Genomic DNA, 16,596 nt, shown 5'->3' on the forward strand with positions numbered 1-16,596 from the left:
CAAATGCCCTGTGTACGATGAATGAATACAATCAGCCCTTGTAATAAGCCACTAGGTACAAATGTTTGTGTTTCATTGTGTTTAACCCTGTACATGCCAGTTTCAGTATCTAGATCCATTCTTTTTTATACTGAAAGCTACATCCTTCCATTCTCTATCTGATCTTATAGGGTATTTGTTATTTGTCTTTTACTAACAGTTGCACTCATTAGATTTTCCAAGTATTACAACTCCTCAGACAAAGTTTCCTTTGATTCCTGATCTACAAGTCTATTTCACAACAACAAGTTAAACCTTTATTTTCTTTTTCATAATTAAACAGTTCTGCCAGAATACCTGCATGTTTTAAAGCTTTATCCTGAGAATCTACCATTCCTCTTTTCTCCATATTGGGAGGTGAAGTGTTAAAGCTTTAACTACATAACTGCTGTCACTGATTATATTCACTGGGTCATATACTGTTATTTCTAGAACTTTCTTTACAAACTCTAACTCAGTTTTCTGAGCTGACATATGGCGTGGCAGTCTATCTTTGCAATTCTTTTGTTTAATCGTCATATATGACATAACCTGTGTGATGTAATCCATCAACATAAAATCTTGTTCTTCCACATACAAACTAGAAATCCCTTGTATTATTTGCTTCTCAAAAGGAGATCTGGATTATATTTCCATTTCCTTCTGACATCAAATCAGGAATAGCATATCTTTTACTGGTTTCTACCCTGGGTGGTTTATTTTGTAACTGGCTATATACTCCTAACTCAGAACAATTTTGTTACAGTTTTAGATATTTGGGGGGTTTGTAAATTTATCTGTCCAAATCCTGCCATGTGTTGTGTTGCTTCTAAAGCCCATCATACAGCCATGAGCTGTTTTACACAGGAAAACATTCCTCTTTCCACTGGATACATAATTTTAGAAAAATATCCAAGTATTCGTAAAGATTCATGCTACCTTTGCATTAAACTGCTATTAATGAAGAGACACCTGCGTAACATTGAACAATATATGGTACTGTTTCAATGGGAGCAGCTAGCACAGGCGCTTGTGTGAGAGCATCTTTTAACAGATTTAACTCTTTTCAAATTCCCCTGTCCAGATGATCTTATCTTTTATATTTTAGCATATTGCATAAGGGTTTTGCTATCCCTGCCATATAATATATGAATTCTCAGCTAACATTTATCAAGCCTATACATTTCTGTAGTTGATACACAGTCATTGGCCTTGGCAATTGCTGCAATGCTTTAACCCTTGCTGTACATGGCGTTTTACATTCTGGATCTATATTAACTCCTAGGAAAGTAAATCTTTCCTTCAAGATCTGCACTTTGAATGTGTTCAGTTTTAACCCATTATCTGCCAGTGTTTGACAATTATCACACAGTATCTGCTCATGCTCTTCCCTTGTTACTGTTTGAACCTAACAGATCATCAATATATTGCAAAATCTTATTCCCATACCCCAGGGGTTCCAATACTCGAGCCATTGCTTTATGAAAGTAAGCTGGTGAGGCGTGGAAGCCCTGTAGCAACACCTGGAACAGATATTGATGATTTTTAAAGGTAAAAGCATAGCGATACTAGCTATCTGGATTGAATGGTATAGAAAAGAACACATTGACTATATCCAATACAGAAAGTACTTAACATTAGCATCTATTTGCGCCATGATATCTGATGAGATTTACTTATTCACCACATACGTGTCTACAATTAAACCATAAGTGCCATTGGCTTGATTATTAGCCAAATGGTGACTTACATTTGGAATTACCCCCTCTCAACACTCCTTGAGATACTAATGCTTTTATCACCTGATTCACACCTTCTTCTTATTCTTTGGGATCTTATATTGTTTAACTGCAGGGGGTCTAGAACTACAATTACAACTTGCAAATTCACTATCCCACAATCTTGTTTAGACTTAGAGCACACTGTGGGGTATTTAGTTTTAAGATATGGTACAACCTCATCATCTTGTTGAATATAAGGTGACACTTCACTCTGTTTTACAATCATATAATGACTAAACTATCTTAAATTATTAGGTTTAACCACTCAACCTGTTTTGCTCTCACCTAAAGCTTGCCATAAAACCAAATTTAATAAATCCACATACAACTTTTTTTCATTGATAACATCCATTCCCATAATAATAGTACAGTAGGAGGAGAGGTGCAACTATAAATCACCAAAAGATTTTTCCTCCTTCAATCTCAACTTCATTATCAGTGGATAGAGTTGCATGTGTTCCATTAAACTTAGAAGGGATTTGTTCATATGCTTACATTTTTAAAGGCAAGCGTGTTTTATTAGAGTCATTCCTGCTCCTGTTTCTAATAAAACTCTGTTATATTTCCCTCTAGTCTTCCATAAATATATGGTCGCCCATCTTCACTTCGTTATCAGCAAGATAGATCTGATAATAGCTAGGGGTTTCACATCCCTATTTATTGGTGAGTTTAGGCAGATTTTACTTGTCGATTTGTGACACCTTTCTTTCAATGGCATTTAACATCAGTATACACTCTTCACATGAATTTGATATGTGAGGGGGGGTTGGTTGAAGATGTATGCTCTGTTTTTACAGCTGCCACTCTCTGTAGATTCTTATGGTCTGGGAAATTCAATTTTCTTTCCCTTTCACTGGGTAAGTTTTTTCTTCATATTTAGGACAATATCTCCTAACATGACCTTATTGGTTGCAATTATAGCATACCATAGAATTACTCTAATAAAACCCTATAATATCTATCTTGGGGTGTGGCCGAATAGTTTTTAGTACCCTGGTAATTTTGTTAATTTTGTGGTCTTTCCTTAAACCTCACTCTAAAATTACCATATTCAATTAATAACCTCATTTCTCCTTCTACCTTCTTCACTAGACACAATTTTAATAGGGGCCAGTCCTGCTGAAGTATCCCTAGACAAAAGTGTGTCTGTGTAACATTGTAGTTATTCCTGTGTTTTTCCTTTTTAACAATTGCAAGGATTTCATAATTTCCATAGCAGCAAATCTCTTAATCTAGCTCATTTGGTTACCCTGATATTATAGAGACATATTCACTAACACTCTGCCTATGTTACTCTTTAGACATAGTAGACGGTTTTGTGTCAGTAATCAAATTCCATGCCTTATTCCTTAAATTAGCACAAACATGTATATCATAATTTTCTCCATTTAAATTAATCAAAAATAGAAAATTCAAAACTATTCAAACCAGTTGCACACTGTACAACCATTAGCAATATATTTGGAAACAATTCCTGCAACTAAACTCTGGGCTTTTCACATTCCTTATCCTCCAACACATCAATGAGTTAATTTTTAACCCATTCACTTAATGAGGCTGGCAGCCAGATCAAACGACATCTGGTGGCTACCACATCACTAAATTTTTGTTTATTCATTTCACCTTCAAAAACCCTCATATTGTAAAAAGGTCCTCTCTGCTCATCATATTTAGACACATTTTTAATCAATCTGGCTAATCTGAGAGTGTCCATCTGACCCTTTTCCTTGCACAATTTCCCCATTTTTCTATATCTTTTCTTCTCTTCTGCCCTTTTCACACAACTTCTACTTTAATCCAAATCTTTCAGATTTTTCCACAAATATCTGTAACATTCCCCAGACTAACAATTTTTGCAAATTGTCAAATTTAGTAACAAAGTCTAATCTTGGACATGTGAGACATTGTTTTATGGGTTCTATTTAACAGATCAGTCTGATTCTTAAGCATTTATTTCATTATATTAAAATCTTAATTTCCTTGACATTACTTAATCCTTTCAACAACTGCCGAGAGTCTGAGGTTTTGTTTCAACAAATGTTGCATCCAATGCACTCACAAAAGAGAGCCATGGGGGGGCGATTTCCTTCTTTTAACACTTTTAAGGAAATTTACAGTTTAGCTAGAGGCTAGGTAAATTATAGACCTTGCAACAACACATATATTTTTCAATTGTTTTTAACAACACATTTCTTTTTTGTTTCGATGTATTACAAACATAACAATTACTGGTCTTTTTAAGTTGACACCATTCCTTTATAGAATCTTTAGTTTCCAGAAAGCCTTTTGCCAGTAATGCAACTTTTTCTTTCCCTTTTAACCACATTGCTTTGCTCATTACCAGTTAATCTGTCTAACCATTTCAATACACAATAGCGTTTTCAGGATTAACTCTTTTACAGACAGATCCTGTTACATTTGACAGCAGTCTTTTGCTGCCAATCCATAATTAACTAAACAGTTAATACAATTTGTTTCAATATACATATGAGCAACTTCTACAGACATGTTAAAGACACATACCCTTGAAGTATTTGATTTCCACAGGTGTGCGCATCATCTGATGGAAGAATACTTTTTGGAATATGTAGTTATTTCTTGAGAATCCTCCGAAATGCCATCTTCGATCTGCAATTCGTCATAACATTATTTCTTCATAAATAAAGTATGGATAAAAGGATACAGATTGTCCTCTCAATTATTATCGTCAAAATTATAATATATTATCAATATATTATCGTCATATTCTTCCGTCAGTACTGAGCATATTTCCACGTTCGAACGATTTTTCACCCTGCGCAACTCTATTTTCGCATAGTAAAGCTGAATGTTTAAATAAAGGATTTTTGGGATGCCATCCTGCTGTATCAGTCACTTGTGTTTCTCCTGTTGCAAGCCGGGTACTAAAGCTTTTTCTTCAGGGAACAATTTCAACTTTTCTTCAGTGAGTTTCTTGTCTTCTTCTTATAATCTTCTTGTAGCTTGTAGCAGTCATAATTCAGGCTTAAATCAAAAGTTTGCTGTTGGTGCCCGCATTCTCCACCATTAAATGTAGGAAATTGGCATTCCGTGAAATCTTTGTTTGTCACATATCAGTTTTCTTAACAATCGAATCAAGTATCTTGCAGTTTAACTTATGTTTATTCAAACATAACAATTATCATCCATCTGGTAATAACAAATGTCTTTAACAATCTTTGTCCAATACAGAGAGCAATGTTCCAGTTGTTATCCATTTTTGATGTTAAAGGTATTGGCCACGAATTCTGAACTACAATCAGTTTTATGGGTTTAAAATTCAGTTACAGAGGGGAGTATACATAAGATTGCCTTACTTTAAAATAAGTGGCTATCTTAGAAAAAGGGGTGTGACTTAGCATCATTTGAAATCTATGATTAAAGCCATACGTTATAGTTTTGGCGGTAAGCTACACAAAGGAGTTATATATGCATAGTAAATGAATAGATGCCTTTAGAAATATGAGCCATGGTAATACAGAGGGAGACTGGCTAGCAAAGCTTAGGTCAAAGGTTATTATAAACAGGCCCTTCAACATCACTCTTAAAGTGAACCAGATGTGGTCTCCATTCCTATACAATGAAAGTCTGTAATACTCTATAGGCCAATGTATGGCTTCTCAATTTCAGTGTTCTTGAAGCAATCTGAATAAAACTTATAATATTTATATCAACACATTAAATACATTTAAAGTACATAATAATATTTTTCAGAGTCTCTCACCTTTATCCCAGTCCCTTGTTTGTTTCTCTCTTCCCTTTATCCCAGATCCACATTTGAGTCTGCCACTATTGTGTCTCTCTCTCTTTTTCCCCCAAAGATCTGTCTCTCTGCTGTCACCCACATGGCCCTGGCTCCGGCCCCATCAATTTGTTTCACTAAGTTGTGTTCTCCATCCCATGCTTACCCTAAACTGTTAAATGTGGGTTTGTGACTGATAGCGATAGTGCTGGCTGTCATGATCTCTTTGACAATCATGTTCCATGTTTGTGTAGAGGAAACTTTAATCAGGACTCTGCTATTGAGTAAAACTCCGTAATCAGAAAGTTAAAAATGCAAAGTTATCTTTGGAATGTATGATATTTATAAAGAGTGATTTTTAAATGCATTTATTGTAGTTTAAGGACACATTACTGTGAGTAATATCGCTGTGTTCTGGCATAAATTCAAAGAATCCTAAACTCCTACAAATGAGAGACAGTGGGATAAAAAAGAGGTACAAGAGGAATTTGAATCCAAAATAGGGACTGTCTTCTCCAAACAGGGACACTTGGGGGATACGTGGAGTGAATTACTATCTTGTGTCTTCTTTTGTCAACCTGCTCTAACAGAGCCTAATAAACTCAAACATTCTACCATCATGCAATGTATTGTTCTTCTGCTTCCTTTACTATGTTGAAAACAAAACTTATGCTCTGTATCTCTGTCTACCCTTCCTTCCCAGGATCACAGCCCTGAGTCTATTGCTGTTGGTGCTACACTTGCTCATGAGATGGGACATAATCTGGGGATGGAACACGATGAAACACATTGCTCCTGCTCTGATGAAGCTTGTATCATGTTTCCTTCACTCAGGTGAATTTCCCAGAATCAAAACACCACAAATCAGTCTCTGCTCAATGGAAAGTCTGCAGATGCATATGATTCATTCAGCCCTTTGAATCGTAACTAGACCAAAGACTATTTCTTACAAGGACACTGTTGGCACTTTAACAATCTCATTTTATTAAAGTCGTTATAGTGCCTGTAGTTCTGCCAATACCCCCCCAAAACCCTTTAATTCACTAATTAGAGGGCTTGAAAGCATGGCTTCAGGCTACACCTTCAAGCCCTCTGCATATAAAAACTGGGAGTCTTATTTCTCGATCCTCATACTATGATGTCATATGTGCAGTGCCGTCACGGTTGGCAAGAGGGAATCATTGTAATCAATGATTCTTTATGGCAGAATCTTAGGTGCATCGCGGCGAGTGCTGTGCATGCACCTAAGGTCCCCAGTGTTCCTCAATGAGGAGCATTGGGTTTGCCAGTCAGCATGGAGGCACACATTCAGGATGAAATATAGAGAGGAGGAGGTATCGGCAGCTGCGAGGTAGACTCTGCGCTGGAGAAAAGGTGAGTCATTTGTTTTATTTCAATTACATTTTTTTAATTTGGGGGCATCAGAGCTGTAGCATTAGGAATATAATCATTAGGATTCCTAATGATATAGTGTTCCTTTAAACAATGGGGAAAGGCTCATTTAACAACATGCACTCATTTTAATTTCTGATTTGGACAATTTCAAGTAGTCTGTAGAATGCTTTCCCAGTGCCAGGACCCCCAGCCATTAGTTATTTTGTTTCCCCTTTTCTTTGATTTTTTTTATTTTAGCTGTGCAGAGAAAGACATACAAACTTGCAATGCCATTACAGCAATAATAAGTACGTAGGGATACATAGTAAAACAGTTACATGACATATTGAAAATACTGTATATTTTTATAATATAATCTTTTCAGGCTAGGCATTCATATCTAAATACTGGACAAAATCTAAACTTCTAGCACATAATGTAATATAAATATGGAGAGTATTGACTATGTAATGATGCAATAAAGCATGCTAGGTAGACAAGAGAAAAAGACACTGGAACTGAATACACTGTCATGTTAATGCTCCAAATAAAATGAACCTGAATTAAAAGAGAATATGTCAAATTAAGAGAAAATGGCATCAACTAAAATCAGGGGGACTTAAAGCTCAGGCAGTAAGCCATCACACAATGGTTAAGTAATATTCAGCTGATTCCCATAATCAGAAAGCTCAGGCAACACTCGGAAAGTTCGCTGGGAATATTTGCCTAATGATACAGGCCTGTTCGAGGGCCGACATCTCCAAGGCAAGGACTCAGGGGCTCACAGAGTCCAAGTCCCTCACAAGCGGGAAACGGTAGAAGGCCCTGGTGGTCTTTTGGCTCTTTCGGCTGACGGTCTTCTGCTTTTTGAGGACAATGTAGCGGGGCCAAGCCCAAGTGGCACTCAGACCAGGTAGGCCAATGATTAGAGAGGCAGGTGTTTGTTAGCCAGTCACATTCACACAGCCACACACAAGAAGCAGTCACACATTTAAACTTGCAGGAAATGGAACACCTTTTTTTTTTTTGTAAATCAGTTTTTATTAAGTTTTCTGACAATTAGTGATCATACGATAATGAAATAAGCTTGTAGTACTGCAAGTCTGAACAATAACAATTAACATAAATAAAATAAAATAAAGTGGGACTGTGGAATCATCAATTACAGCTTGTATAACCCCTGCGTATTTAGTGTAGAGAACAGTGTGCACGCAATGAACACTTAGGCATTCACAAACTATAAGCACTTTCTTGACCTTTTCCAATGTCCCTCAAAATCTATTTTTTAATATCATCTCTCACATTTATCCCCTATTCACTCTTTAGTTACAACATTCCACGTATGTTCAGCACCTGCAGTCACCAGCATTACCAAAAATTCATTTTGGAAAAAATGCCACTATGTATGAAGAACATGCCACAGAAAGAAGACATTAAGACACCCCCTATGTGTGGAAATAAATTTACTGAGTCGGGGGAGGACTGTGACTGCGGTACTGTGCAGGTAATTTTATTAGCAGAAGTTTTAGCAAAAAAAAAATCAGTGGCCAATTCTATCATTATTGTCCTTTTGTTCTACCACTACTCAACATATTTCCCACATACAATCATTGCAGATAAAAAAAATAATCATCATTTTGCCTAATTCTGGTTCTTGGTGGTTATATTATTTACTTAAATTTGAGACAATAAAGTAAATCCTTAATATACAGTGTTTATTGTGTACATCATGCATGCACGTACAATATATTATACAGGCAGAGAGAAACATTGTTTACTCATGTAACATCACAGAGTCAAGTTGCCTCATAGTTCCAGTCATGTCTGCAAATCACTTAATCTAAAATAAATTAAAAGATGGACATGGCCAGGGGAGCTTCTTATAACATAACCTGTGGATTTGCAGAGGTAGTTATGGTTTTTGGAATGTTTTCTTTCTTTAAAACAGTGTTTAGTGAACTTTTGTTTCCTTAAATGTTCCTAACTGCTGTCCTATTTAAAGGACCACTATAGGCACCCAGAACACTTCAGCTTAATGAAGTGATCAGGGTTCCAAGTCCACCTAGGGTTAACCCTTTCTGCTGTAAACATAGCATTTTCAGAGAAACTGCTATGTTTACTTTAGGGTTAATCCAGCCTCTAGTGGCTGTCTCATTGACAACCGCTAGAGGCGCTTCCGCAGAAGACGCTGCTGTCCATAGGAAAGCATTGAGAATGCTTTCCTATGAGACTGGCTGAATGCGCGCGCGGCTCTTGCCGCACATGCGCATTCAGCCGATGACGGCAGAAGAAGGAGGAGAGTCCCCCGGCGCTGGAAAAAGGTAAGATTTTAACCCCTTCCTCACCCTAGAGCCTGGCGTGAGGGGGGCCCTGAGGGTGGGGGCACCCTTAGGGCACTATTGTGCCAGGAAAACAAGTATGTTTTCCTGGCACTATAGTGGTCCTTTAATTTAAAAACTGCTTTGTGCAACCTTACTTCTCATTTCTTTGAAAGCACACTGCCGATATTTCAATTCTATATAGAATTTATAGTCAATTAGCAAATAAACCGCAATTTGAAGATTTTACATTAAATTAATAAGAACAATGTAAAAGCTGCTACTCAATTACAAAAACAAAACATTAAAAAAATGGAGTCCAAGAGAAATGGGATTATTTAAAAGTTGCACTACTGAAGGCAACAGAAAATTGCATTAGGCTTGTCAGTAAAAGCAAAAAATTCAAGAAACCACTGTGGTACTCCGCAGATGTGGCCAAAATAGTAAAAAACTAAAAGTTAGAATTTAGTTATTATAAAAAAACCAGAGTGAGGAAGACAGAATGATCTATAAGATTAGGCAGAAAGAGGCTAAGCAAGTTATAAGAGCTTCCAAATCACACACAGAAGAGAAAATAGCACAGTCAGTAAAAAAGGGGGACAAAACTATTTTTAGATACATAAATGAGAAAAGAAAAGTAAAACAAGGATTAGTTAGATTGAAAACAAGAAGGAAGGTATGTAGAAGAGGATAAAGGTCTAGCTCACTGCCTCAATGAATATTTTTGTTCGGTATTTACAGATGAAAATGAAGGAGAGGGACCTCAGTTAAGAAAAAGGATAAATTAGTTATTTATTACATGTGAGTTTACAGAGGAAGAGGTTCTATTTCAACTGTCAAAAGTAAAGACAAATAAGTCAATGGGACCTGATGGTATACACCCAAAGCTATTAAAAGAGCTTAGTGGTGTACTAGCAAAACCATTAACAGATTTATTTAACCAATCATTGATAACAGGAGTAGTCCCAGAAGATTGGAAGTTGGCAAATGTTGTGCCCATTCACAAGAAAGGTAATTGGGAGGAGTCGGGCAACTATAGGCCAGTAAGCCTTACTTCAGTAGTGGGGAAAGTGATGGAAACCATTTTAAAGGATAGGATTGTTGAACATCTAAAAACACATGGATTTCAAGATCAGAGACAACATGGATTTACTTCAGGGAGATAATGCCAAACGAATCTTATTGATTTTTTTGATTGGGTAACTAAAATTATAGATCAGGGTGGTGCAGTAGACACTGCTTACCTAGATTTCAGTAAGGCTTTTGACACTGTTGCACATAGAAGGCTTATCAATAAACTGCAATCTTTCAGTTTGGATTCCAATATTGTTGAATGGGTAAGGCAGTGGCTGAGTGACAGGCAACAGAGGGTTGTAGTCAATCGAGTATATTCGAAGCTTGGGCTTGTCACCAGTGAGGTACCTCAGGGATCTGTACTTGGACCCATTCTCTTTAATATTTATTTGTATTTTTTTATTTTTTTTATTCTTTATTTTGGTGTGCAGGTGGTCACAATGTATCGACAGACGCCACAACAGCGTATTTCAAGTTTCATACAAGTTAGACAGTGACATGCTATTTTGCACAATTTTTATATTTAACATGCTTAACTAGACAGTTGTTTTGTCTGAGTAGGGTTAGAGGAGACAAAGGAAAACATAAGCGCAAATACAGATATTGTATGCTTAACATTGCTAGGTCACCTATGATGTAGTAGTTGTGGTATGGGCACAGTTTAAATCAGGGCTGTAACTGGTTACGTAATACCGTACATATTCTCTGAAAGCCTAAATATAGCTCACTGGTCCTTTGAACTAAAACGCTAGGTCAACGCTTATGATAAATAATAGTATTAGTAGAGTAGGATCAGATGAGATAAAATAAAACATAGGCGCAAATACAGATATTGTATGCTTAACATTGCTAGGTCACCTATACTGTAGTAGTTGTAGTATGGGCACAATTTAAATCAGGGCTGTAACTGGTTACGTAACACCGTATATATTCGCTGAAAGATTAAATATAACTCACTAGTCCTTTGAGCTAAACACTAGGTCAACGCTTGTGATAAATGATAGTATTAGTAGAGTAGGGTTAGATGAGATAAAATAAAACATAAGCGCACATACATATATTGGATGCGTAACATTGCTAGGTCATGGTGAAGTAAAACAAGGTTAATTAGATTAACTATCGATAAATATCACTGAGTATTGCCGTAATAAGAGGGCATGGTTACCAACAGTAGATAAGGTTGTAGTAATAACAGACATAATAGACATATGAGTTTAACTGCACTCGTTTTTGTTAGGTGGTCTGGAGTGGCATTTTGAAAGGGGATGGCCTCTCCAACATGCTGTGCACACAGTAGTAACTGTGGACTTCACATCAATATTTGCACGGTTGCTAGTTAGTAAATTAAGGCATATTCAGCTTAGTGTGATAGCAGGTAGTATCTGCGAGTTATAAAGTATGTAGTAATTAAATAAACATTAGTATGATAAGAGCAGGAGAGATAACATATACATATCGGTCAGATGTGAGGACACCGTGTTAGTTCTTGCAGGTAGCAGACCTGGAAGGTTGCAGAAAGGACTGGATTGCGTCCATTGTGACTTAGTAAAGATAGAGGTAAGTAGGGCATTATCGGGTTTCGGGCGCCGTAATTCTTGCCAGAGTGTTTAAGGTCCCAGTGGGCTACTCAGCCGATGCCCCTTTGTGGTAGGCCGCCATAGCTTGGTTGCCAGTGTCCAGCGAGTTTTTTGCGCACTACCCTGCGGTACTGAGTGCCCAGTGCCCGGTGCCTTGTCCTCCATGGGCCGGGTCATTCCCATAGCGGGAGTAACGGGGGGATCTGGTGGTCTGTCGCCTTCTGTGGCGGTCCTCCTTCCGTCCGTGTGGACGACGCCTATGGGTCAAGCCCTTGGTGGCCCTCGGCCCAGGTGGGCTAGCTGTAGAAAGTGCAGGCTTATTCTGGTACGTTAGGCCCGAGGGTGTTCTCTGCGCCCTCCGTCTCCCGCCGCCCCGTTCACAGACTCGAGGCTGGAGTGGTTTGGAAAACAGGTGTGCCTCCAAAGCGGTCCATAGCCTTTGGAAGTGTTTATGTAGCCGCCTCAACATGCGGTCTGGAGAGCAGAGAGCTGGTGCGCGCTGCCTGTGTGCCGTTTCAGCAGGCAATGCGACCATCGCCATTTTGGTTTGTCTGTCCTTGCTCGTTAATACCTTGTGCTGGGCCTGTATGTCGGTTCTGTGCCGCTTGTTATGTGCAGTCGAGTAGGGACCGGGATAACCCCCTCCGGTCCAGTTGGGGGGGGTAGGAGATTGCTTGCTCTAGCTGGGTACCAGGAAGCAGGAAGGTCGTCCGCCTCTCCCCAGTTTCGGCGTAGTAGGCCGCAGCAGTGTCTCTTCGGTCTCCCGTGCTTAATCCGTTCCATAGAGTCTCAGGATTAGACGCTTAGTCCCCTCTGGGCTCTTAGCTGCCCGTCGGTGTGGTATAATCACGGTTTATCCGGGGTTAAGGTTGCTTTTTTCGCTTATCTAGCAGGAGCTCCAGACACACACGTCTGCTCCTCTTGCCTGTCAGGCTCCGCCCCCTCTCTTTAATATTTTTATTAGTGATATTGCAGAAGGTCTTGATGGTAAGGTTGTCAGGGTATTTATATCGGCGGACATTTTGTGCTATGATAGAAATTAAAGTGTATATTGCCTGAATCATTCTGAACAGAGCAGACTCCATTTTGTTATTTTCAAGTTAACAAAAGACTCAAGATTTCTATCCCTTCTGTAAAACTAACCACTTTGCCAGAAGCTAAGGAATGCTTAGTATATACAAACCTGTTGATAAGAGATGAGAACGGGGGATGGACAGACTGTCTAAATGCTAATGGAATATAATCAATTCTAAACCCAGACATTTGTGACATAGAAGATTAAATAATTAAATTTTACTTTCGATATTGTATAACGTCCCATTGTAAGTTTAGGGGTCATACTTAGTTATAACTGTCATATTAGAAATTATAGCAGAATTTGCCAGACACATAGTCTGGACAAAACTCAAAGAAACTCTTGAACTGACAGAAAACTTAAATTATAGATAACCATAAAGATAAGCTAAATTACGTAAAAATAGCCACCAGGAAAAGTTAACTCTTTCCTGGATAGGTATGTTTAGTGGGACGAGACTGCCCTCTATAGACCAAATACTTAAAGGACCACTCTAGTGCCAGGAAAACATACTCGTTTTCCTGTCACTAGAGTGCCCTGAGGGTGCCCCCACCCTCAGGGACCCCCTCCCGCCGGGCTCTGGAAAGGGGAAAGGGGTTAAATCTTACCTTTTTCCAGCGCTGGGCGGAGAGCTCTCCTCCTGCTCTCCTCCTCCGATCCGCCTCTTCTCCTCCCCGTTGGCTGAATGCGCACGCGCGGCAAGAGCTGCGCGCGCATTCAGCCGGTCACATAGGAAAGCATTCATAATGCTTTCCTATGGACGCTTGCGTGCTCTCACTGTGATTTTCACAGTGAGAATCACGCAAGCGCCTCTAGCGGCTGTCAGTGAGACAGCCACTAGAGGACATAGGGGGAAGGCTTAACCCATTCATAAACATAGCAGGTTCTCTGAAACTGCTATGTTTATGAAAAAATGGGTTAACCCTAGAAGGACCTGGCACCCAGACCACCTCATTAAGCTGAAGTGGTCTGGGTGCCTAGAGTGGTCCTTTAAATTGCTATCTGGAAGGTAACCACACCTCCAGTTTTCTATTGGTCTATCACCTAGTGATGAACAGAGAATGTTTCCCTTTAAAAGTTAAGACAAAGGAAAGAGAGGAAGGCAAGAGGAAGCAAAGAAGCAAGAGGTGAGTAGTCGGGGGCAATGCAGACAGATATCCACTCCAAGGCACTCAGAATTTCCTACACACCAATCACACATCCATTCAGTTCCTGAGACTACCTACTCATCAGATGAGAATGTCTACTCAACTGGTAATTATACTGGTTTCATTTAATTAATCTAAATTCATTAAAATTTTCTATAGCATGATATATGACTGGATAAATCACGATCAGATTTCGATATTTAGAAATCTTAGTTACTAAAGAATATACAATTAAGCATTCTATTCTGCAGATGGAAAGTAATAATTATATATATTAATGTGACATATCACATGTTAACATATCGTGATATTTATCCAGGTGTATTGATTTGCTCTAAAATAAGATAAAATATCTGTTTAGGCAAGTTAAAATTCTGGTTATAGAAGATGGTAGATTACCAATTCTTATTGGATGGTTCCAGGAAATGACTAATGAGATGGTTTAAATGTTATTTTATTTAAAATGACATGAGAATAGATCTTAATTACCTAGGAGGTCTAACTAGCATTGAAAGGGTTATTCTAATTGTCAGCTAAAGTTTTATGGCCTTAAGCTGCAAGCTCTGTGTCTGTGTGTAAGTTCCACTTTCGTTTCTCTGTGAAGTACAATCATAAATCATTGTCTTGACAATTAAGACTGTGTTAGCCATTGGGAGATGTTTTTACATTACCATATTGTATTGCATACTATGTTATACTAAATATTCATTGATTATTATCACGCATGTTACATATTATTATTATTTAAATTGTCACAATAAATTGTATCTAATTTTATTGCAAATTGTGATTTTTATTTATATGGAATACATTTCACTTACACGATAACGATCTTTGGGATCTGAGAATTGAAATAGTGGGCAATTCTCAACTGTTTACTATTATTATCCCATAAATATCCCCACAAGGTATGTCTTTTTGCTGATGATACTAAGATATGTAACAGGGTTGATGTTCCAGGAGGGATAAGCCAAATGGCAAATTATTTAGGTAAACTAGAAAAATGGTCAGAGTTGTGGCAACTGTAGATAAGTGCAAGATAATGCATCTTGGACATAAAAACCCAAGGGCAGAGTATAGAATATTTGATAGTGTCCTAACCTCAACCTCAACATCTGAGGAAATGGATTTAGGGGTGATTATTTCTGATGACTTAAAGGTAGGCAGACAATGTAATAGAGCAGCAGGAAATGCTAGAAGAATGTTTGGTTGTATAGGGAGAGGTATTAGCAGTAGAAAGAGGGAAGTGCTCATGCCATTGTACAGAACACTGGTGAGACCTCACTTGGAGTATTGTACACAGTACTGGAGACCATATCTTCAGAAGGATATTGATACCTTAGAGAGAGTTCAGAGAAGGGCTACTAAACTGGTTCATGGATTGCAGGATAGAACTTACCAGGAAAGGTTAAAGGATCTTAACATGTATAGCTTGGAGGATAGACGAGACAGGGGGGATATGATAGAAACATTTAAATACATAAAGGGAATCAACACAGTAAAGGAGGAGACTATATTTAAAAGAAGAAAAACTACCACAACAAGAGGACATAGTCTTAAATTAGAGGGACAAAGGTTTAAAAATAATATCAGGAAGTATTACTTTACTGAGAGGGTAGTGGGTGCATGGAATAGCCTTCCAGCTGAGGTGGTAGAGGTTAACACAGTAAAGGAGTTTAACCCCTTAAGGACCAAACTTCTGGAATAAAAGGGAATCATGACATGTCAGACATGTCATGTGTCCTTAAGAGGTTAAGCATGCGTGGGATAGGCATAAGGCTATCCTAACTATAAGATAAGGCCAGGGACTAGTGATGTCCCGAACGGTTCGCTGGCGAATAGTTTAAATGAGGGTTAGTGAGATTTAATTTCTTTACTCAATACCCGGTTTGCTCCTACTTCCTATTACTAACATCCTCCCATCCCTCTCTTACACTTTTCAGATCTTATTTTTCTCCTTGACCTACAATATAATTTTCTTTATTTTTTTCCATGTTTTATTTTTTTCAAGTTTTTCATGTTGCACAGTTCACACATCGATTTCACAATTTGACATCACTATTCAGCAAGAATATTGACAAGACATAATGCTCTTAACGTACATAACAGTGCTGTCGTGCAAAGGAAGGGTATCATGTGTCGTTGCCTTTGTAGGTTGCCAAATCAGTAGTCTGTGGAGTTCGGTTACCCTCTTATGCAATTTTCTTAAAGCCATTGGTTAGTGAACCGCATGGTTGCATAGGTGAAATTGTATGTGTGAAGGTAACATGGAACAAGTTATAACTAAACAGGTTATAATAAAACATATGATAATCAAACAAGTTATAATCAAGCATTGGTGTGCAATTGGTAGTCATTGGTATCTTAAAATCGTATGAATCTCAGCTCCACATGAATATTAATGCCGACTTTTAGACCATGTCTGGGTAAAGCGCTCCATTGAACCTTGCAGCCTATGCATTATCTCCACA

The 16,596-nt window shown here is 38.2% G+C and overlaps 1 protein-coding gene across 1 annotated transcript in view; it reads left to right on the forward strand.

Annotated features, from left to right (window-relative positions):
- Nucleotides 1-16,596, forward strand: part of LOC134601766 (zinc metalloproteinase-disintegrin-like ACLD) — a 100,434-nt gene that overhangs the window by 61,358 nt on the left and 22,480 nt on the right. The window contains exons 11-12 of the mRNA XM_063446267.1: nt 6,263-6,393; nt 8,260-8,437. Coding sequence (XP_063302337.1) covers nt 6,263-6,393; nt 8,260-8,437 — 309 coding nt within the window. The remainder of the gene's footprint in view (nt 1-6,262; nt 6,394-8,259; nt 8,438-16,596) is intronic.

This window comes from Pelobates fuscus, chromosome 3 (genome assembly GCF_036172605.1).
Source record: "Pelobates fuscus isolate aPelFus1 chromosome 3, aPelFus1.pri, whole genome shotgun sequence".
Lineage (NCBI taxonomy): Eukaryota > Metazoa > Chordata > Amphibia > Anura > Pelobatidae > Pelobates > Pelobates fuscus.